Below are 23,857 nucleotides of genomic sequence, written 5' to 3'. Positions count from 1 at the left end.
AGAAGTGTTAGAACTGGAGAGACCATTCACTTAGTAGTATTACCACCCATCTATAAACCATATACTCTCACTGTACCTTTTTGTTTGTTTATCCAAGAAACACCACATTCTGTAAGCCACAGCTACAGCAGCAATACTGTAAAATCATGTTTCAAACCTTTTTCAGACTTTACTGTTGCCCAGGAAAGAATCCCACACTACACAAGCAAAGCCCACCTTCTTTGATCTCAAACGTACATGATTTCTCACCATCTAGAGACAGTGTTTGCTCACACCTGCTTCTGTAAAACCTCTGTCACTCTGGAACAAGGACTTGTCTCTGTCTCAGCCTGTCTGACTTACAAGTAATGACTCTATGTGCTTTCTCACCAGGCAGCACCAAGTGCTAATTAGCACAGACAAGAAGAGATCCTTGCAAGACCCCTCCAGAAAGATTCGTGAAAGAAAAGAAAAAAGAAAGAGTCCACTCGATGAAGATTCTGCGTTTACATGAACAACATGATCTCTATAATTACCCACTTTCTAATCCATTTAAATATGTGCCATGTTGATTTTCACGTCACTCTATTTTCTCTTCAGCCGTGCCATGGGGATACGGCCTTGCAGTGCATGTAACCATCTATTTCTGCACTATTATTTTTATCAGTCAAACCTGTAACTACACGAGAAAAGAGGTCAAGACAGTTTGATGATCTCCCTTTCTGTAATCTAATGCTAAGTGGCATTAGTTGCCATGGCCTTCCTTTAACTGTTAGTTGACTCCTCTTGATGTAGCCCAGTATTTTTTATCTGAGACAATGTATCCCAAATATCCAGGCTTTCAGCTTACTCTACTTAAATATTGACACAGTTTAGCTTTCTGGCCATCCTTTGCATCTTCTCCTGGTGCTCATACCTTTTGAAAAAAACCCACCAATTTTACCCCACACATTACTTTAGATCATCAAAAAATGATCAAATACAGATTATCCAGATCAACTGTAATAAGAAAAAAGCGTAACCTTGGCAGTTGTTGTTTAACATCCTTGTGAGTTTCTGCTGCAATGAAGCGTTCTGTTACCACTGCATGCTGTATTTCCATCACATGAATTTCCTCCCAAAATAAGTATTTTTTTCTGCATCAGTCATAGTATACTAATTTCTGTTGTGAATATCCTGTTCTTTCTAACACCTTGAAAATGCCTTGCGTTTTTGCTGTACACAGATTTCCTGTTCTTTAACATTTTTTACCAGTCTTCTGCAATTCCTCACTCCTAGCTTAATTCACTGCTATCAAATCCATCTTTTTCAGTTCATAGCTGTTATTCACTTTTACAGTTCCTGGTTTTTTTTTAAATTTCAAACGATTTGCTCATATTTTAAGAAATCATCCTTCTAAAGCAGTAAGAGCACAGAATCCTTATTTTGGGCTTTACATCTGTCAAGGGAATTATTTAGTCATGTTCATTTGCACAAACCAACCTTTAAGGGTTTTTAATTTTATTAATTCTTCAGCATCAGTAAGCATGAGGGCTGATACAGCACTCTCCCATCTTCCATATACAATTCCTGGCTCTCTTAAAGGTTTGGGGCAAAGCAACACACTAGGATTTGTAATTACTTTCAAAAAATTACTGAACAGGAATTGATAACTCACACTACTATGATCAATTTTATATATTTAAAGGAACATTTTGCTTTGGAGAGGGTGGTATGTACAAAGGAAGTATTTCTCATTTGAGTTTCTGCTGCCCTTTTCAATTAAAAAATGTAAATTTCAATACGGGTTCCTTCATTAGACAGTTTGTTGTAGGGAAGCCAACAGAGGCAGGGTAAGGCTGCCTATTGCTTTGAATTTTATTCTTCCTCACAGTAGTATTTACAGTCCCATCAAGGATCTTGTAGGCATACAAAGACAAATGCTTAATACATTCAGCTTCCACATTATAAAGTGGATACCTTTTACAACTTAAACATGTTATCCTCAATAGCTGTCCTGTTGTTCACCTAACTGTATCATTAAAACAAAGCTAAGTGCACACAGTATTAGTCTAGAAGGAAAAAGTACTGTTTCCCTGAGGCCTTCTCTGTATCCTTGGAGCATGGTCAGTCAGTCACCTTAAAACAAAAAATCCATGTGCTGAGTAGCTGTGATGTTCTAATATGAGCAAAATGTTCACTACGGTCTTTTTGATTGCACATATTGTTTTGCTTCTCTAAGCCAAAATTAAATTATTGAAGCTTATTAAATTCCTGCCTGAGCTGGATCTAATTTAATAGGAAATATTTAAACCTAAAGCAACTTACTTTTTTTTTTTTTTTTTTTTGGGTGGTTCAGCAATACAAGCAGCTTAGAAAGAAAAACAAACTTTGTATTTGAAACCAGAGACCAGTAAAATGAACACCCCATTTCAATAACTTGGAAACAGCAGAAAGAATGCTAGAAGGCAAGTGAGAAAGGGAGATCCAGAGGGGTAACAGCAGGCTAAATTAAGCTTAAGGAAGGCAGTCACGTATCTGTCCAAATTCTTTAGAATCCATGTCACAAACGACTCCACAAGAATAGCAGAATCGCCAAGAGAACAAGGATCTATGCCAACGGTAACATGAGCAGCATTGCAATTTCACATCAAGGTGACTTTTTTGAACTAGACTCGTTTCTGTGCAGGAAGAGATGACCCGAATGCTTACCGGTACCCTTCGGTTCTTGCACCAGACGGCACTACTGCCCACCCTGTGGCACAGTCTGATGGCACATCAGCGTTTGTGCCGTACACCAGGGCTCTACCTGTAGCTCATTTCCTAAGGAATTCAGCAAAATCACCGACCTACCTTGCCTGTAACTGCTGACCACACTTTCAGTGTGTTGTCATCAGAGCCGCTCACTATTCGGTTCCCGCAGAACTGGAGGCACGTGATCACGTGGTCGTCATGGCCTTTGAGCACCTGACGACAAAGGACATAGAAACGGACAGTCACGCTATAACGCAGGATATTAGAGAGACGCAGGAGAAACAAAGTGCTCTTCTAATTCATAAATTATAAAATGCTAGGGTTACTTCAACAAGAAGGCAGCCCCTGAATCCCATATGTCAAGTCTAATTTACCGCCAGCTGGACCAAAGAAGGTATTTCCCTTCTTCCACGGAGTGATACCGCATTGCTTAGCGAGCGCATGACAGTTATTGTAAGCCTCCTAAACGTGCCGGGAAAAACCCCTAATACAAGTAGGCTGAATTCATAACTGGACACTGCTCAATTCCTCTGCAGTTATTCCATCTCTTCATTTTTCAGTTGAGTTACTTTCACCTTTTAAGAGTTGTTTCAATCTTGAACAAAACAATGGGGTTGTATTATTTGCGGCATATTTGTACTTCGGTGGTCAAGGCTGACAAGACCTATTTTTTTTCCTTACCAGCCAAGCATTGTAACCTATTAAATGCCAGCCAGCACCAAAGTCAAAACCTAGAAAACCATTAACTCAATTAAATACAAACAAAAAAGATAATTTAATGTGCTGGAAATGTAGACTGGGAAGTTGCTTTGTAGAGGTGGGATTTTCAATGCCTGATTTGGGAAAACCTGCAATTTAGTGTATTTCACTGCAATACAGCAAAAAAATCCTTATCAGAATACACAGGATGAGACATTTTTTTATTTAAGATATCTGAACACTTTTCAAGATGTTCATAGAAATGAAACGGGCATTTGGATATGCCTGAGGCTGTAATTTTAATAATAATTCCAAGACAACTTGATGTGGCGTATCAAGGCAAGAAATACAGAGCCCTTGCCAGAGATGTACATAAGTCACAGCCAAATAAACAGCAGGATATAGCCACAGGTTTTCCATGGGAATTTTGGTGGTGGGTTTTTTTTATTATTTTGTTGTACAGTAATCAAGAAGACAGGCAAATTGCCTTAAAACATTAAAACGCTACAAACATGGGTTTTCTTCATGTTTCTGACTGCTTGTTCAATACCAGGTTTGATTAGACAGTTGCTATTTTATTTTACAAAAGGTCTGAAGCAGCGCTTCACTGCTTCTTATTGGAAAAGATGTAATGATAACATATCAATGTCATTAAAGAACTTTAATACTTTGAAAAACAAACAAAAAAAATCTTACCGTGGAATGAAGCTATTGTCTTGTGCTGCTCAATTTAGAAGAATAGGTATAAAAATGAAGCATGAAATGATCACAGAATAGTCGCGGAGTGTTTTTATGTTGCGACATGGCCCAGCTCTTCAAACACACACATACATATATGTATTTACATATATTATATATGTGTGTGTATGGTTAATTTTAAATATCAGTATTTCCAATCAAGTTTCTGAGATTAACTGCCTCAAAGAGACCGGCATATTTACAGGAATTCACAAAACTACATGAATTTTTAGAACAGCAGTGAAATAATTGTGCTGTGTGAAGAATCACATTTTGATTCGCTAATATGGTGCTCAGAAATTAATTTTCTAAATCCAGGGCAAGCTAAAATACGATTTATTTTTCTTCTGTAACAATACATTGGTTTTTGTGCATGGATAGTCTGGCTTGTCCGAGTTAAAAAAAGCCCTATGAGTTGATCCTGCTTTGTTCATGGCACCGTGCACACAGCTCGCTCACCTTAGGCGATTTAAGCTCTCCTCGCCGCCAGTTGGTATCAATCCTGTGCTGTCTAATGTAGGCGCTTTTCCACGGACTGTGTATAAAGCCTGGTTTTATTACTTTCCTCCTCTTGATATGTAATGGTTCATCAATCCCTAAAATGAATTTTAGAAAAGGGGGGGAGAAGGAGAGATGAGGCCACCCCAAGGAAAACGACACCTCTCCCTCCCAGACCTTTACGGTGACCTCCGACATTAAATACTGCACTGTCGTAACCACCTCCGGGTGCCAACACCCGCATTGTGTCAGTGACACTGCCCGGCTCCTCAGCTCTTTACGCTACAGCTTTCCCCGCCGTTTAAGCATAATCATTACTGCAATTGTGGCTGAAAATGCCCCAGTTCATCACTCCTTGCTGGCAACCTACGAGCTTGGTTTTGGATCCCCCTTTCGAGGCCACGCAGCACAGCATTGCCTTTTTCAAATGGCCACTGCCCAACAAATTCCATAACCACTCGTATGCTCATCTTGGAACCCTTCAAAAGTCATCCCTTCTGCCTGCTGTCCTCCTCTCTGGTCACCCGTCCTCATTACCTTTAAGTAAGTTCACTGTGACTCTGGATATTAGTGAGATTCTAGTTCTTTTCTTGATTTGAAAGGCTGTGTGCTTTTGGCACTGTCCTCTCCTGGCTGGACCTGAAGTCTAGCTATGCCCTTTCTGAACAGCGGCAGTGCTTTGTTTTAGCCTTGTTACTACAGAGATTTTTTATTTTTTTTTTTTACAATTCTCTCACCCATCTCTCCTTCCTGTGCAGCCCCCCTCTCCAGCACATCTCATTACTAGCGAGAGTCTTGTCTCTTGCTAGTGTGTGGATTTCACTCTTCTGACTTTAGCCCCTTCTCTGGGGTTGCTCTCTGCAAGTCTTGAATTAGCTGCTCCTTCATATCACTGAGTCTAACCAGCCTACAACACTGCTTTGTTTGTCTGTGCTCTCGTGCCTGGCCCTGTTTATTTTTACTTCTAAGCTCACAAATGTAGGCTCATTCCCCTCTCAACCTTCTCCTTTTTTTCTCACTCTGTCCTCTTAATGCATTTTTCACTGATATTTTTAAAAGGAGAATCTTTAGAGAAGATTTAAGAGGTTCGACACCTGGTTTCCATTGCAAAAGAAAACTAATTAATTTAGGTGCCTTTACAAATAGCCAGCTACATTCACAACGTCCTGGTTTTTAAAGCCTTTGCATTGACCTCTCACAAGCTCTTCTCTCCATACCACAAGGCAGCCTGGATGGGTCCCTGTGTTTGCCTGTGTCCAAGAGGGGTACTGCTCTGACACACATGCATGTGCTCTGCTCCCCAGAGCAGGGTCCTTGTTCATACAGTTCTCTTTCTTTAAAAAACAAAGCTTATGTTCTTCATGTGCTCAAGTATGTGGCTACTTTCCTGGGAGCCTTTTTTTTGCCCGCTCATATTACTGCTGAACCACGGTATCTTCTTGATTTGACATGTGCAGGCAATATCCGTGTGGCCTACAGGTTGTGTGTCCCTCTCTAAGCAATCAAGTTAGTTAGCACCTTCTTCCCCTACCATGTGCCATTTCTCTGTTACAAACCACGTGAAATCACAGCATCCCTTCTACCCAACCACTGAAACAGTTTTTCCTCCATGTTATTTACAAACTGCAAGACTATAGTCCTATCATTTTTACATCTCAGCTCCTAAGTGCTTTGGTTGTATTTTGAATAAAAATAATCCTTAAAAAGCAAAAGTACTTGTATTTTAAAAACATACACCTAGTACAATTTATAAATAGGATGCTCAGACTTAACTAATTTAATTTCTAGTACTCCATGGATTATTTCTGCTTCCCACTTTCAACAGAGGTACATACCACGCAGCTGAGAGCATCACAAGCAGTAAATTTAAAGTCACATCAATTGCCTTCGTAAAACTTTAAGCCTATTATGTAAATGTACTGCACTTCTTACGACAGCAACACTTTGACCATTACATCCGTCTTTCTGCTCAGCCTTACCCTCCTCTTTGCATTTCTCTCTCCAGAGAAGATTATCTTCAGCCAGAATTCTCCAGTAACGACATGTCTGGGCTGCCTGCAGAAGGTCCCTGGGTTCCAGGAATGACAGCACATACAGTGCCAGCTGTAAAAAAGAAAGAGTATTTTCTGCATTGCTTTTGAAAGGAAAAGTGAAGTAATTTCAAGTATTATCACACATCAGGGGCTAAAATACAGAAAATTGAAACAATACATTATTAAACAATCTCAGCAACTTAACAGAGCTACAGTTTATTCCAGCGGGCACATGAAAGTGTAACAATCATCTTAAGTAACGAAATCCATACAGATCATATCAGAAACAATTCTTGCATTTGCAAGAAAGTAGATGTCAGCTGAAATCACTATTATCTTTTTTTTTAAATGTAATCCATATTACTTTGAACCATTAACAGCATTGTTACTAAAATAATTATGCCTATGTTATTTTAGCTAAGAAGTACCTAAGCAAAAGTTATTTTGAGAGCTTAGCTAGCAAGTACAACACTCGCCATGTGAGCAAATGGGAAAGTATGTTGTGATGAGTAACATCACCCAGTAAGCCTAAATACAGAAAAAGTGAACACTACGGGCACTTGAGTTCAAAAGCCCCCTGCAGCTGTAGGAAGAGCAGCACACCTATCGCTCGCGGGCTGATGAGAACACACACACACTCCCAAGCGGCGGCACAGGCGGTGTTACAGACTGGGATGCAGGAGGACTGAAACATGTAACGTCGACACTGTACGCAGCACGTTACAAAAGAAGTATGGGAAATCCCAATGAGCACCAACAGATAAACAGATGATGAACTTTTCCATGTGACAAAATTAAAAGATACTGGGAGAATTCAGAGCGCAGTTGACTGAGCTAAGCCATATAATGACCATGATAAAACCCCCAAAGTCTTCACAAATATCTTCATATGTATTGAAGTCTTAAGCAGGGACAGAGGCACCTAAAACACATCCCAAAATACAGGACAGCTGTCCTTCAGTGTACAATGATGAAGTACAGCTTTTCTACTTGACAGCAACAATGTATCTCCCCAGTCATGGAAAATAAGAGTATAAGATGCAGGGAAGTCCCTTCCAAGGCTACAAACTCCAGAGAAAGAACAGTATTGATAAAAGGTGATGCACAGAACTACTTACATGCTGAAAACAGTGAGGTCTTTGTCAGTAACTAACAGGATGCAAAAGTTGTCAGGAAAATCAGATCCTCCACTTTCACTTCTGCTTGACATATCTTTTTGTGTTTAGGATTTTTTTTATTTAATTTTTAGCTGAAGTTATGATGTATATAAATAGAATCCGCCCTTGACAGCAGCACAGACTGAAATTCAGTAAGGAAGTCACAACTGTAGGCTGTTGACCTCAGCAGATTTTTTGACCTTATTATGTGAGAAACGTTTACTTTTAGTAATCTAGAGCAGCCAGTAACTGAGCAGGAAGTAACAATTCAGTACGCCAGAACTGTTTGCATTTCGACCGCACACACACCTTATTTGCAAGCCAACACTGGCAGCTCACGTTGAGCACGTAGGACTCCACATTTGAGGGAGCCATGTCTTAAGTTATGCATTAGATCCCGTAGGCACCCCAGGCTGTAAAGCTGAGGAATCTTCCTTCTGTCCCTGCTGAGGGAGCCAGCATTCAGGACCTGGTGTAAGGCTCCCTGTTACACGAGCAACAACTGTACCTGTGCTTTTAGACTTTCTGCCTTAATTCCTTGTATGCAAAATGATTTAAGACGTGCTGTTTCCTAACACACATCAGATAGATAGTCCCACATGCGGCAAGACTCACACCTGAGAGAGAACCTTTCCATTTTTGCGGGATGTTCCTTAATCGACAGGAGAGTTTGTTTAAATATCACTTGTCCTATCTGTACAGATACGGATGCTCGCTAAGATGGTGTTAATTAAACCTGGGAGCCAACTGATTCTAAAACAGGTTACATATGGGTGACATTTATTTTAGAATATATTTATCCAAATAGTCATCAAGGGTCAACGCAGCCCTCAGTTGACTTTAAGATTAGCAGTGCATAAAAGATGACGTCCCTTTGTCTCAGCTCATGGATCTAATAAGAAAACTTCAGGTAGCAAAGATGTGACCTTTGACTCAGCTGCCTTTAGGACTACTCTCTGCTGTAGTGTTAATAATACCCAGTAACGAGCAGTCTCTCACCTTTTTCTTAACTCACACACACAGCACCAACAAAATTTCTGTGGCTGATTTCAACAAAATTCCCAACCCGTTGGTTTCTAGATCTTTTTTTTTTTTCCCAAACAAGTCATTTAAATAATTATTTCTAAAGTCTCGGCAAGAAAACACGAGTATTCATTTCAGATTAATTGTGCAACTGCACATTTCCTCAGGAGGAAAGCAAACATTTTCTTGGTTATTCAACTATTAAGTTACTGTCTTTGCATTACAGAAGAAGTTTTTGAAGAAAAGCCCTCCCGTCCAAATCGTCGCCTTGTTCTGTTTAGGTAATAAAATCACTGCATAGCATCCAACAGCACTGGAGATAACTACAGATGTTAATGCGGAGCGACAACTCAGGAGAGCGTGTTTTCACAGGACGCTGGCTTTGACAGGGAAGCCCGTTTACAGAATTACTGACCCCAGCAACTTGATCCTGCCCCCACAGCTCAGCGCGTCACCCCCTCCTGCAGCCAGCGTGAGCAGCTGGGGACAGCATCACTTAGGAGATCTGGGTGAAGAGTGATCGTCAAAAAGGAGAGGGGATGGTGGAGTTAGCTCAATGGGTTCTTTAACTCGGTTATTTTTGGTGACAGTAACCCGGGGCTAGGAAGCAAAAATTATTTAAGCCAGCTTCACTGGTGAAGCCAGCCTTTCGTGAAGCTAAGCACTTGACAATATCCCGGTTTCAAGAGGCAAGAAAAAACATTAAAAATAAACAAATGAAACACAAGTAGCTTACAATGGAGTCAAGAAACATAAATGAGAAATGAAGTTTTACAGCTAAATAGCGTATCTTTTCTGTGAAGAAATTGCTAAAACTGAAACAATAACATGGTCATTAGTTACAGCATAACTAGATCACTGGTTGTACTTGAAGTAGTTTTGCCACTAAATCATGCAAAGACGACTGAGCTCTGAGTTCCTGTTACCAACTCTGTATTAAATTTCCAGACTTAACAGATGCAGAAGTACAAATTATCTTCTGTCTTCTTAAAATATAAAGTCTTGCTGCCTTCCTCCACCTCTGAACTAAGGCTGCTTTGGGCAGCTTCTCTAGAAACACGGCAACCATGTAGAGGTCTTACTAAACTCTTTTCCTCCCCCAGCGTCCTTTCCCTTTATGGAGAAGGCTGCCACAGGAAATGCTTCTGTAAATACTGATCTCATGTCATGTGTACTAAGTTAGTACTCGTTGCATAAATTGCTTCCCACCCTTACAAATGCTAACCAGCAAGGGAAGGCTGTGACATGCCCTGACTTGTGAAGGTATGACAGTATGTAAAAGGAAAGAAGGGTCTTGCACCTCTAAGTATTCGAAAATAGGATATACACCAGAAAAAATGTCAAGAAACAGATACAGAACAGTCTTTGGGTAATAAGACCATGTCAAACACAGCAACCAAACACTAGCACCAGAGTATCTTTTAAGAACTTGCTTTGCAACGTGTCTGTAACTGAAGACTCACAAAGACTTCAGCCCTCCATCAAAAAGTTCACATGGAAAACCCAACATGCGGTGGATCTGGCAAAAGAAAAGAGACTTCCTCCCCACTCCAAACAACAAAACCATTTCCAATTCCCTAAAATCAATAAAGCTCAGAAGTACCATTTCTAAATTAACTAAAATATGTTCATTTAATAATTGTAGCAAACTGGGTTTACAATCTTTCATATCCACCCTCACGTTCTAATTGTGAGGACATCAAGAATTACTCTTCTGTGGGAACATTTAGCTACACACACTGAAATCTAAATCTTAAGTTTCTCTTTAATCTGATACAACATGATCTGATTTGCAGTAAAGGATTTACTGTAAGGTATCTGCTTAATTAGGGTTTACCTTTATCCTCAGTGAGAAGTGCTTTTCTGGGTGTACTTTTGGTTCTTCTGGTAGAGATTTTAGGGCTCGGTTTGTTTAAAACAAATTCAAAGATAGTATTCACAAAACCACCACCACTTAAAGCATTAAATAAAAATGCTTATACTTACAGAGTAATGTGCAGAAAGGTCTTGCATCCAGAGAAAATTTTTGTGTGTGTGTGCCCTAACAGAATTAATTCTCAAAAACAAACAAAAAAAAGGCACGATCAGCCCAATTAAGATAGAGACATATTTTTAAAGCTACTGGGATTTTGTTTAAAGGAGTCATCTGTATTTCCAGGTATCTAAATGCCTATCAAGAGATAAAGATACGTTAATCTGAAATTACAGCTGCCCTGTTATGGTGGTGTACCAAACTGTGGACCTCTAACATCAGTTTACATCACTATGTGGGCAAAACTGAACGCCATAATTAGCAGGGAAGTTTTTAAAAGATGGCAGCTGATGCACTGCTTAGTCCAGTATTAACCTGTGTTTCTCACCTCTTTTGGGAGCAAGGAAATGAAGTCTCTCTGAAACTGGGGCTCTATCACTTGCATCATGTGTTTTACTTGTGTTGGTTCACAACTATCAATGAGTTCATCTAAAGCAAGTAATTTCTCTGGTCCACTCCAGCTCTGCAAGGAAAAAAAAAAAGAAAGAAACAGTAAGCTCAGTTTAATACACTAGTTTGGTTTATATCAGTAAGCGCCGTTGCTTTGCCAATAAGGCAAGTGAGGTTTCCTTGTCGACCTATATACAAGCATATAAAAAGCCAGGAAGGTAAATACTCATGTTAATTACACAAAAATGAGAAGTTAATCAACACAAAATATTGAAAATTACTACATTGATTCATAAGCTAAGAAAGGATTTGTTGTACACACACATACAGATTAGCAATTAAATAGATAATAATATTTAATAATAATAATTAAATTAATTAAGCTTCTTTTGCAGTTGATGAAATCTACGCACACAGTACTGACAGTGAAGGGGTTGCAACAGAACGTGCTCCCTCTCCGACTTTCTCCATTGTGCATTCAACACAGATGGTAACTTCTAACCTTCAGGATTCATCTGGCCAACCAAAGGCTTCAAATGAAACTAGAGGAATCACAAGAAAGACACTTTCTCTAAGAGTACATTAGCTTACTGCCTGCTTATTGCTACGGCATGTCCCCAAGTGACAATGCTGCAATTTCAGAATCCTGGCTATAAACCAACGTATATTTTGTAAGTATCAATTTACACTTGAATAAACAGGGAATTTTGATTGGTAATTTTCTTACTTCACATTTTTACTAATGGGCACCATAAAATTGGAAGATTTTAATAAGGCACTCATCTGAGAGCATAGCAGATTAGCAGCATCATTTGTAGAAAAAAATTAATAACTGAATATACTGCACATCTGAAAAGCACATCTTAAACTCATCTGTGCTCATCAAAGAGTTTTGATTTGTTATGTGAAAACAATTTAAAGACAAAAATAATTTCTACAGGAAAAAACAACAGCCACTGCTAACTGATTTAGCAATAGAATTAGAGCATGAATAAAGCCTTAGAGAGAAAATGAGACATCACAGTTTTTGAGAGCAGATTCACGTTCATGTTCTTGAATGTTTTCTAGAGCGACATTTAAAAGTAAATTAGCACAAACAAGCGATATTACAGTTATGGTAAGAGGCTAACTGAAATTAAAAAGGCAAGGCATCTTGCAATTAAGATTTCTGTATTAATCTGCCATGTATCTCAGGGCCTTTGTAACTCAGGCTCTGAATTTCTGTTCTCTGCATTTGATTCTGGCAATTAACTCTGGTTGCCACAATACTACAACGTGTGTGTGTTGTGAAGTTTCTGCAGAACAATGAGGCAAGTGAAGGAGAAGGTGGAATTTTTGAAAGCGAACGCAAAGCAGATAAATACCCCTCTTTACTCGAGGTATAAAAGATCATCGTGTTCCATCATTTCCCCCTAATCAATATGTCAAAACAGTTAAAATGTCAAGAAAAGTATCATTTACCCAGGTGACGACCCACCTGACTTTCAGGTGGCCCCGCTCCATCGGAGCAGTGAAAGCAGCTTCCAGCTGCCTCGCTTAGGGAGCCCTCGAGGACCTGCCGGGACAGCTGTGACAAGGTGGCAGGGTGGAGCGCCCCGGCCACATGCTCTGGCTCTACAGCAAACACGTGGCAGACACCGGACAGCCTGCCCTAACAGAGGAGGGGAAGGAAATTCCTATGGCCTGAGCCTTTCCACACAGTGTTCAACTGGTAAAATGGTCTAAGCTAGCAAGAAAATGTTCCCCATCCATGTGTGCACATGTAGATTGTCACCGTATGAGATGAGGGCTTCCCTGTCTCATACCCAATACCTCAGAATGTATACATAATACACGTAATAGAGAAACAAGAATGTCTCGGCATAAATCGCAGCAGTGCTGTTACAAACAGCTTTTATTCTAAATTTCTTTCAATAGAAACATTTGCACCACAGAGCAGGTCTACATAAATCATGCATCGAAGAACTATTTATCTCACCGACTTTCCGACTGCTGTTTGTTTCATTAACCCAGAGCTTAGCTGGTGTTAGGTACAAACGTTTGCAATCTTTAATCTCATCTGTCAGCCCTGTTTGAATTTAGGAGAATTTAAAAAAGGGAAAGTAATACCTGTGCTACTTATAATATAAATTTCCAAGGTCAGTCTATCCTTAATTTATAAGCAGCTACATTTATTAAATTAGAACAACTCAACCTGAAAAGTACTGGGTTTTTTTTTGCTGTGGCAAACACTGCTAGCAGTTACGAACATGTTCTTGATTAATAATTCCACTGTACGCTATCTTAATCCGTAACTCTCTTACACTTAGACATTTCTGTTTTTAAAATGGAATACAGATCTGAACAGAAAAGGGAAAAGATTCGAGAAGGGGAAAGAGATGCTAATGAATAAAAGCAGCACCCTCTTTCATCTGTCCATTCATCATTAGGGGATGGCTACAGGCAGCTTCCTCAGGCTCTGCTTAAGCAATCAGCTGCTACAAAATGTTTTCTCTAGGACATTGTCCCCTTAGTCTTTCACTTAAGCAAACAAACCTCCAGCCCCAGTCAGTAAGGGGTCTCTGAGGGAAATGTTTGGCATGGAAAACTGGGATGAAGCCTTGCCAGATGAACACAACTGTTTGTGTTAACAAAGGCAAGACTAGTAAATTACTGTTTCTGGGCCCCATAGCTTGATCTGTTTGCAAAAAAATTGCATGTAGCACGTTGAGCAGAGAGGATAAGAAACGAGTTTGTGGCTTTGATGAGAAACAACAGCGAATAAATGTCGCAGAAGAGAAAAAAGTAAATGCGTGCCAAACAGCTTGCAAAGTTTCAAACACTGTAGATGACCAGAGACTTCTGAGACAAGTGGTGTAGTGTCCAGACACCTTGGATTTCTACCCTTTCAGGTTGAAGATCCTTGTAAAGAATATCCTTTATTAAAATGCATTTGTTTCATTTGTTTCTTGTCTTCAAAACTTAAGTTTTATTTTAATGTAAAATTAAAATAATTTTTTATTTTAAATTTTATTTATTTATTTTATTTTAATGTAAAATTAAAATAAAGCTTTTATTATGGGCAGTGGTTCCCCCTGGATAACTCCAGGATTCATTTGTATACACCTTGAAAAGCCAGCAGGGACGACTGATACTACTGTTTGCATAATCTGAGATTCCTAAACAAACGTCCACCCCTCTTCCCTCCCGTTTCCCCAGGGAGGTATTGATTTGTCGGCCAAGGCCTTTGGGCTGGTTCATACCATTTCCTCATTCAGTAATGCAGTTGCTGCAACCATGGCACTGGAAACTATCCCTTCTTTTTCCCCCTTTGCTATTATGTTTAAATGTCTTTCCTTTCTTTTTCAGGCATGCAAAACAGCTTTACAAGAAATACAAACAGCACCTTTGCTGCTTCTACAACTTCCACCTCACCCCTCCTGACCTATTCTTTTATCATCTTCTGTTTCTGCACCTCAACTCCTCCATGACCTATGCTTTTCTATCGCAAAGCTCTCATCTGCTAGCTCTGCTCTGTACAACTACAGTTCATAGCAATTACATCCTTTTTCTATTATAGGTATATTTAGGACACCGGTTTTAAAGGGTTTAACTTCAGGGCGCTGTTCTCCGTTACTGAGTTCTGTTAATGGACGTCTGCCATTTCAGAGACCTGCAGGAAGGGCTCTTCTGGAGCTTGCTTCTGTCCGACTCTTGGATCAGTTACCCAGAACCCTGCCATCCTCCACCTCAGAAGTATCTCAGTCTGGATACAAAAAGCACATATACAAAATCCACTAGAAGAAACACCACCTACATCAGCAAGTAGTTTGTCCCAACAGGAGGGGTTCAGGAGCAGCTGGTGCTGAAGCCCCCACATTAACCCATCTCCAAGACCTAGTCCGGTCCCCTGGGCTGAACATCTGCACCACACATGACGCCAACCCGTGCAGAGGAGCAGTGGCTTGTTCACACCCTTACGTCCCTGCTATGGGCTGGACAACATAGAGTTTCTTCTGAAAGGAATCTAGCTGGCGTGCATCAAAAGTGCCCCGAGACCCAATCCTATGGGAAATAAGCAGGGACGATCAGAAGATCTGCTTTCAGTCTGCAGTGTTCCTCTGAAACAAACTGACAACGGTGACCAAAGCCAAAACGGGTGTGGAGCTTCTCTCCCGTTCTGTGCATAAGGGTGGCACCAAACCCTTGACCTAGTCCCACCACAAGATACAGAGCAGAAAGAGCTGCAATGCTGGCTATGATACAATCTTTACCACATGCCTCACGTAAGAGGCGGACTGCTCAGTCGCACATTCATGCATTCATGAGTGTCTTCTGAAGAATAAGCAATGGAGAACGGTAAGTAATTTGAATTTAGGTGGCTTAGCCAAGTCTTTATGTAAAAGCAAGGAACAGTACTCTTCCTGGCCAGAAATAACAAAAGCATTTTGGACACTATCTAAACTGCTGAGAAAAAAGAATGCTTCCAATTTTAGGTAAAATAATAGCATTCGCTAGTTACTCAAAGTGATTGCCTGTACTTACTGTGTATGGAACAACTTTTCAACACAAATACTCCCAAGAAAACTCAATTTTTTATCTCACTACTTAAATAAAACCCAACACTAAGTATGTGAAGCAGGAAGAATGAAGAGAGAACTTAATAATTTTTAAAGCAGTACGATCTCTGACTGAACTTAGCATGTAGCTGATTTTTTTTTCCTTATGGCAAGCAATTTAGTGACTTAAAAAATACATCCTGCTTCAAATAAAATAAAATTTCTTGTAAAAGAAAAAAAATCTTGTAAGGACACACTTGGGCACTGAGTTCTAAAAATTTTATAGTGGATATTAAAAAGATCTGAAGCTGAGAGCCACTGCAAAACAGAAAAAAAAAATAAATAGGCCTTTAAGAAATTAAATGGCTTGAATCTATTAAAAAGCTTTTCTGTTTTTCTTTCCAGACTAACATTGCACTGAAATCAATATACATCTTCATTTTTAAAGGGAAAGTGCAACTACACTTCCAACTGTTTCTCCTTTCTGCATTAGTTTTTTGTCGCTTTCAAAATAAAAGGCTTAGATCAACTATAAAACGTAACAGCAGCTGTAAAATATAAAACATAAATTCAAAAAAACCTGTAAAGGCCATCTTAAGTTTTCTTAATATCTGAAGAGTGATCTTGCCTTTTAATTTGTAAAGATAACATAGGAGAATGACTGAAGGCCCATGTACAGGTGAGAGACCTCGAAATAACTGAGTATCTTGGCCAGCTTCTATGCCAAAGGCTGGTTCTACCTTGAAACAATATGAATGTCCAGCTAACGTGCCCCTGCAAATTTAACTTCAAAATTATTTGGAAATGTATTTTCATACAAAATAAGAGAGTGCTATTAAGCAGGCTTAGCAGGCACACAGTACATAAAGAAGAAAGCTCTCCCGTTTTGTGTTGCAAGAATGGTGCTACACGTGCCATTTAATTCTGCCCTTTGGGCAGAGCTAGCTCCCCTGGCTTCAAGGATGCGCTTTTATCATTGGACTGTTTAAGACTTGCCCCTTTCATAAAACTCACGTGGAAAATAAGCACACAGCAAATGAGGTGGCTTGGCGTTAGCGAAGGAGACGTAATATTGAGATACAGCTACGTGAATCTGAAAGCTTTTGGTTCTAAAATAAGGGACTCCCTTTTGTGAATGCAATAAAAACTACCAGCAACGGAAGTGATCAGTAAGTGCTATTCTATGATCTCCAGTTATGAGAGAGGCCTATCTCTCTCTCTCTCTCGGATGGATCAGCATTTAGTACTGCAATTAAGTATTTTGAAAAGTCCAAAGTATCTAATCATATATTTACTAGAGCATGGTTTCTAACCCCAAATTTGGGACCCTAATATGATAACAACTTAACTATAGGCAAAATTTCCATGGGCTTATGCTGACCAAACAGCCGATACCATCGCTTTTACTGTCAAGCATGTTTGCACCACTCTCAAACATTTCAAGCTTTTCATTAACTTTTTTTAAAATATGTAACTATTGAGAACTAGCAATCTTATGCGAGAAAATACACATTGTACATTGCAGATAACAAAACAGCTTTCGTTACTACAAAGGCTTTAACATTACAAAATGTTAAAACAGACACAAAGTACCATTCAAATACGATTCTTAGGGGTTAAAAAGACATATTTCTATGAAACAGTCTCAAAAAAAGATACACCATAATGATTAAATGTGAATAATTTTAAGACACTGAATGATGTGTACAAGAATCTCTTAATTCCAAACTTCGGCTGTTTTAAACAGATTAGAAACATGTACGAATAAAGAGGGAAGGAGTTCTACATTATTATTTTAATGTTCAGAACTGACAGTGATTGAGATCAATGGTATTATGTGGCAGCATGAATCAAGCCAAAAGCATGCTTCTGCCTGCAAAATTGTATGCTCTCTACTGTATCTACAATATTGCTCTTCTATCTTTGCCTGTTACAGTAATTGAAACAATGCCTCTATTAGTTAGTTACTCCTTTTGGAAATGTTTTTAGAAGTAACAGTTTATTAATCATGATAGGAAGACATAATATTTCCATTTTTCAAACCAATGACTAGGACTCATCCCTGCTTCTTAAAAATACAGAGCAAAACTGCACAGTAAAGAGATTACGGAGTAGGAGCAGAGGCCTGCCCCAAACTGTGTTTGTATGAACGTCCACAGAACTGGCGTAGGTGCTACCAGATTGATGTCCACACAGATTTCAGTTTTGATCTGTGAAGCGGTCTGTAGCAGTGTCCTTCACACCTTTTCTTTTGTCAGATTAAGTTTTAGGCATTGCTGAAGGCTGTTGGAAACACACAGGAAACCTCTTTCCCCCTCCCTTCAACTGCGTACGCCTGTACTGGCTGCACTGCTTGCAGTATACAAAGATCAGTAAAAATACACATTGAGTTTCCTTTTAATCTATTTTTGCTAAACTATTCTTAGAAGACATCAGACTTATAACAAATTTAGTGCTATACCTGCACTGAAGCAAACCATGTACACTAAAGCTCACTAGTCTCCAAGGGAAAACGTCTCAAGTTAGCTTAAGGCTGTGGAGGTAGCAGTTACACATTGGACAGACTTTGCAGAAAATGTGAAAGCATCAAACAGGAAGGGTTATTTTGTTAAGAAACCAGAGAACACAGCTATTTTTTGTGAATCTCTACAGTAACTAGAGGAAACAGGGAACAACAATTCCTTAAAGTTGACGCTCATTTGTTTTTGCAACAGCACGCAAAGTCAACGACAGAGACATCCTGGGATGTGTAAGGAGGACTGCCTCTACTGAAGCAACCTTTTACTTAAATCATGGTGGTAAGCTGCTTCAGGTGTTTATTCCTCTAAGGTTACCTGAAACATTTTCAGCCATTCCTGAAGGCCCGTCGGTGGCTGCACAGATGTAATGCGGCGACGTTGCTGTCCCTGGCCATTGGCTGCCCTCAGGTCCCCAAAAGTAGTAGGTGTGGCAGAGCACGGCACCAGCCCTGTAGTACTACAAAACAAATAAAAAGTGATAGTCACGTATGAAACACTAAGGGAAATTTAAGAAGTCTATTGCACAACAAAGTACCTAGTACAGAATTTGCAACTATTACTTAAACTCTTTAACTTCGTGCAAAAGCATTAACACAAGGAATTGTTCTGCTGGCCACTCAAGAGGTCAGCTCCCTCACTTCCATAAACGCGCCTGTTTCTGCTGCTGCAGTACTAATCCTCCAGCTAGCGGGAAAACGGGGATCACCTTTAAAGGCTGAAAAATTACCACTCCGTTAATTGGCCATCAGGTTGTCTATAAAGATGGAGGTTTATATATTCCTTTCCTTGCCAGAGTATTTCCTTTCCTTCTGGGCTGCACTTGTGCCTTCTGACTGGTGATGTAGGGAGCCAGAGCTCAGTCTCACCTGTATGTGAAATGTGCCAGTGCTGCTTCATCGCCAAACAGAAAAAAAAAAAAGCATCTATTTTTAGCTCTTAATATATTTTGTTGACAAAGAGCTGGTAATATCAAGCACTTCTAGTGGCTCAGTGGCTTGGAATTGGGCTTTCAAATACTCTATACAGTCTTTTAAAGTTTGTGTGTTGATGGAGTGACACAGGAATTAAAAGGGGGGTGAGGTGAAGAGGGAAAAGGAGCCAAAGGTGCTCCCTGAATTACAGTTTGATTTTTTTCACTCTGACACGTTAAAAACCAGCTCATTCATATGGGATGGAGGTTTTAAAAGAGCAGGGATTAAGCTGCTATTGTAGGAGTCTAAAGAAATACAGCTGACTGGGTTTTCTTTTTCTTTTTTTTTTTTTTTTTTTTTTACATAATATAAACTACTTCCTTCACAGAACATCAAAGTTCTATTCCCTAGCACGAAATTCAGAACTCCAGTAATGTTTGCACAAGCATGAAAATTTTAAATACAGTGTGGGACTCCAAAAAACCCCTTTGCTTTTGTGTATGATAAATCCAGCTTTTTAGCAGGTATGAGCTTTGGGGTTTTACTGACTTTCCAGTGGCTACAGGAATAGCTTCAAATGATGCAAGCAAGTTCATTTTAATATTTATCTCATCATACTCTACAAATATTTCACTCTACTCTTCCTTGTTCTGAAGGAAAATCATAGCATGTCCTAACATTTACCCAAACTGGTAAAGAAAAGTAAAGATTGGTTTGAGCAGGCTTATTTGAACTGTATATTTTACTGAGTAGTAACAGAAACAGAAGCTGCTACAGTGTTTCACAGATGAAGGATCCTCTTAATGACATTGGTTTACTGGCATTACTTGTTACACGCAAAGAAAGTTCATCGGGCCTGTAAACTTTAAAAAGCGTCTGATCCTAGCAACTATGGGAACAAGCAGGCACAAGAACTACATTATTTGCCTAAATGTTATTTAAATCAAATATAATCAAATAGTTTAAAAGAGAGGATCAGATATTATTTAAGGATTCTTTTATGCCAATAATGACTCAAAATCCAAGCAATGACAATTGAAAGTATTTTTATAAGAAAATCTGGCTTTACTGCTTACTCACTCTCATCACCTGTACAGAGATCCAGCAGACGGCCTATCATTTAAGGCTCTTAAAACTGGCTTAATGGGATCTCACCAATATGTAGCCTTCAGCTTGCACCAGCAGAACAGCTACACTTTTCATTTCTTCTGGTGTAAGCTGGTCCTCAGTCAAAAACAATCATTGAAAACAGGATTTAGAAGCCTATTTCCTTTGACCTGAGATTAAACCACAAGATTTTTGTCCAGGCTTTATTTTTCCCGTATGTTTTCATTCCCCTGAAATGACCAGTCAGGCTTCTGTGGAAACTGGACAAGTCCAAGCGGTTACTCTGAATCTGACAGACACTTGACAAAAAGTGTACTTTCTTTGTTGCTGAACTGTTCCCTCTGTGAGGAGTGCAGAGAACAGTGTGTCACGCAAAGAACTGGTGGCCAACCAGAGTGTTCTTCCATTAGACTGATTCAGAAACCCAGAGAAGCTACCAACTGGAGATGTGAAGGGGATGTGGAAGCTGCAACACGTGCTTCTCAGCCACAAGACATTGCTTCTTTTTCTCTACTGCAGCATTTACACATCTGAAAAGCAACCCTGGAACCTGTTTCCCCACACTGTCCTAACTTTTCACTCACTACCTGATAAACCTCTTAAAGGGAGAGAAATAAAATATAAATTACTTCTGAAGGATCCATCAGTGACTGCACACTACTACAGCGTGTTCAAGAGAAGTAGCATCCCCGGACAGGTTTGGGAGACAAGCGCAACACCTGCGGGAGGGCTGATGCTTATTACAAGGAAAAAACGTAAAACGGTGTAAATTCAAAGAGGATGGGAAGCAGCGTGACACCCAAGCACAGCTGTTACGGCAACTACACAGTGAGAACTGACTGGTAAGGCGTGCATCCAGGGACCTACCCTGCCGCTGCTGCTCACGTTTAGGAGTGCCTTACCCCCCCGAGCACCTGACCGGAACAGCAGCAGTTATTTGTGCGATCTGGTACCGTTGAGGAGCAGTGCGGACGCAGACTAGAACCCATCATACGTTCACATTGTGGGTAACGAGGATGTGCGCGTTCCTGTTAAGATCAGATGGTCTGCTCTGCCTACATAAATTTCCATTCTCTCGCTCCTGTTACCATAGCAAAGCGATACATTTGATCACAGTTTGTAATAGTCTTAGGGTTTATCATTATGTCCCTTTTTAAAAATCTGATTGATTTTATTCCCAGGAATGCTTCAGCCCTCAAAAAGTCTGCAAGTAAATGGGCATGCTATATTTAGAATGAAACACAGACCTCAACAGAAGAAATGTGAGTCTGGCTACTTCCTTAAAACTCATCTTCAGTTCACGTAATTTAAATTAGCTAAGCAATATACGAACGCTGATACCACCCCTTCTTTGCTTTACAGCGCTTTAACGTTAACAGAAGCCATAAATTAGGCTTAGCAATTGGAAAGACGGGATACACCAAGAATCAGGACCCAGTGATCTGTTACTGCATTTAATTACCTTGTGTATTCTGAGACTTTGCAGGGTTTCTTTCCCAGAGAGAAAGAACGGACCTCGGAGCCATGGTCCAACTTTCTCTTCATCTGCAAGGTGAGGGAAAAGAGTAACAACACGGATTTAGTTACATGACCAGCCTTACTTCGTGTACTTCTGTAAAATTAATCCATTTTTACCTTTTACTTTAATATCTAATTTCAACAAAGTTGACAGTCACAAGATGATTTAAAGCAACATTTTAGTTTCTAGCTTCAACAATATTTGATACGTGTTTTACATGGTGCATGTATATACTACTGCTGGTTTAGGGTCCCAAATCTGTCAGAATTACATTCTTTTAATTTCTAAATTTCAAATGTGAAAAAGTATGCAGAACTCTGTGTTAGTTTATTTACTAAACTGTTCTCTTTATATTCTGCTGGGAGGGGAGTAAAAGAACTAAACCAAACCCCTTCATTCTTTGTGAGCAGGTGCATTGCTAAGTGTCTCATGGAAATGGTTAAACTGTAGGTAGCCTGTCTGCACTATAAACCAGATATACATTTTAGGGCCTATAAAAAAATAGTATTTTTTTTCTTTTGTTTACCTTTTTATTTCAAAGTTGTACACCGAAAACATTTCTAAAACTGCAGTAAAACTGACTGACAGATTAACCAACATTTTTACAAGAAGGGTAAGGATGAAAAACACTAAACCTCAGTCTCGAATGTCACCCACAATTAGATATGATCAAAACCAAATAATGAGCAGGGCAGCTGCTAAAAGGGGAAGCCAGTCTGCAAAAAAACTACCAGAGAGATGGAAACCAGTGAAAGCCATATTTATCCAGTCAGACAAACACAGATTACTTTCTACATATTTGGTTAATCTTTAACCACAGGCTTTTGGACCCACTGAGATGTATGCATGCCAAATGCAATTTCTGAGTTTTTTTGTTGGCTTTGTTTTTTTAAGATGTGATACACCAAAATGCTTCAGTCAGCAGAAGAATGCTTACTGCTGGTTACAACTGTGAGCTGCAAAATACATAAACTACTTCTATGACAATTTGGACTTCCGTTTGACCATTTGCTCCCTTTTTTCAAAATTTCATGTTTAAGATATGGTTTTAAAGTTGGCATCTTTCTTGCACAACTGATTTAATCTTTTTTAATGGGATGTTATAACATAGTTATTTAACCATTTACTGTATCAGCCTACCTACCTAGAAACAAAACACCAAAAACCCAACAGGATTCTCTAAGGCTTATGGTCCACGTAGTTTTGTTGTGATTTTTTTTTTTCTTTTAAAATACCTTTATGGGTTTCCCTAAAAGGAGTCACAAAAGATCTTGTGTTTTGCTTCACTAGCGATTACAAAGGAAAGCTAACTAAGGTTAACTAGTCTCGTCTTTACAGTAACAGCTACCACGCAACCAGCAGAGCTTGCCTCGCAGCCCTGTTTCCTTGCCCAAGCCTCACATGGGACGCTCCACAGCATCTCACCAGACAAGCATTCAGTCTGAACCACTCCGAGCGCTGCCGAACCACCAGCCTCACCCTCGCCGCTTCCCCACGCAGTGCAGCCCCCCGCGCTTCCCCCAAGACAACCGGCTGTAAGCATCACTGGAAAATAACAGATACCATCTTTTATCGCTGTACTAGAGGAGCGAGCCGTCAAAATTACTGGAAGCATAAATAAGATGTTTGAGCATGAATTTCAGCATTTGATGATAGACTTTTCAGAAAGGCTTTTTCTTGTTCACTGATAATTTTTATTTCCAGCTTGCCTTTCTGAGAGGTTATCATCATCGTATTCCTCTTCTGCTTCTCCTAAGAGGGAGATGCAATCTCCCAAAAGCACACGTTAAAAATAAGAAGTATGAAGCCTGCAGCAGAACAAGCAGCTATAGTGATCTACTCTTTGGCGTTAGCAAAGGAAACAATACGCAGTTCCCTATTCTACTGCCTAATAATTATTTCACCCCCTTCTTTCGGTTGGGTTTTTCTTCAGGTTTTTTAGGGAACTTTCTCAGGGGGTCCACCACACAGACAGACTTTC

The 23,857-nt window shown here is 39.7% G+C and overlaps 1 protein-coding gene across 2 annotated transcripts in view; it reads right to left on the bottom strand.

The window, feature by feature from the left end:
- The window catches only part of FBXW7 (F-box and WD repeat domain containing 7), a 103,431-nt gene that overhangs the window by 7,570 nt on the left and 72,004 nt on the right, over nucleotides 1–23,857 (bottom strand). For both annotated transcript variants that reach the window (XM_086464228.1, XM_086464229.1), the window contains exons 2-7: nucleotides 21,820–21,902; nucleotides 18,655–18,796; nucleotides 11,221–11,355; nucleotides 6,627–6,750; nucleotides 4,609–4,745; nucleotides 2,812–2,925 (exon numbers count right to left, since the gene is read on the bottom strand). In XM_086464228.1, the coding sequence (XP_086320354.1) occupies nucleotides 2,812–2,925; nucleotides 4,609–4,745; nucleotides 6,627–6,750; nucleotides 11,221–11,355; nucleotides 18,655–18,796; nucleotides 21,820–21,902 (735 nt within the window). The remainder of the gene's footprint in view (nucleotides 1–2,811; nucleotides 2,926–4,608; nucleotides 4,746–6,626; nucleotides 6,751–11,220; nucleotides 11,356–18,654; nucleotides 18,797–21,819; nucleotides 21,903–23,857) is intronic.

The sequence above is a fragment of the Leptosomus discolor genome, chromosome 4 (genome assembly GCF_034619465.1).
Source record: "Leptosomus discolor isolate bLepDis1 chromosome 4, bLepDis1.hap2, whole genome shotgun sequence".
Lineage (NCBI taxonomy): Eukaryota > Metazoa > Chordata > Aves > Leptosomiformes > Leptosomidae > Leptosomus > Leptosomus discolor.
This window is presented reverse-complemented; position numbering and strand designations above follow the sequence as displayed.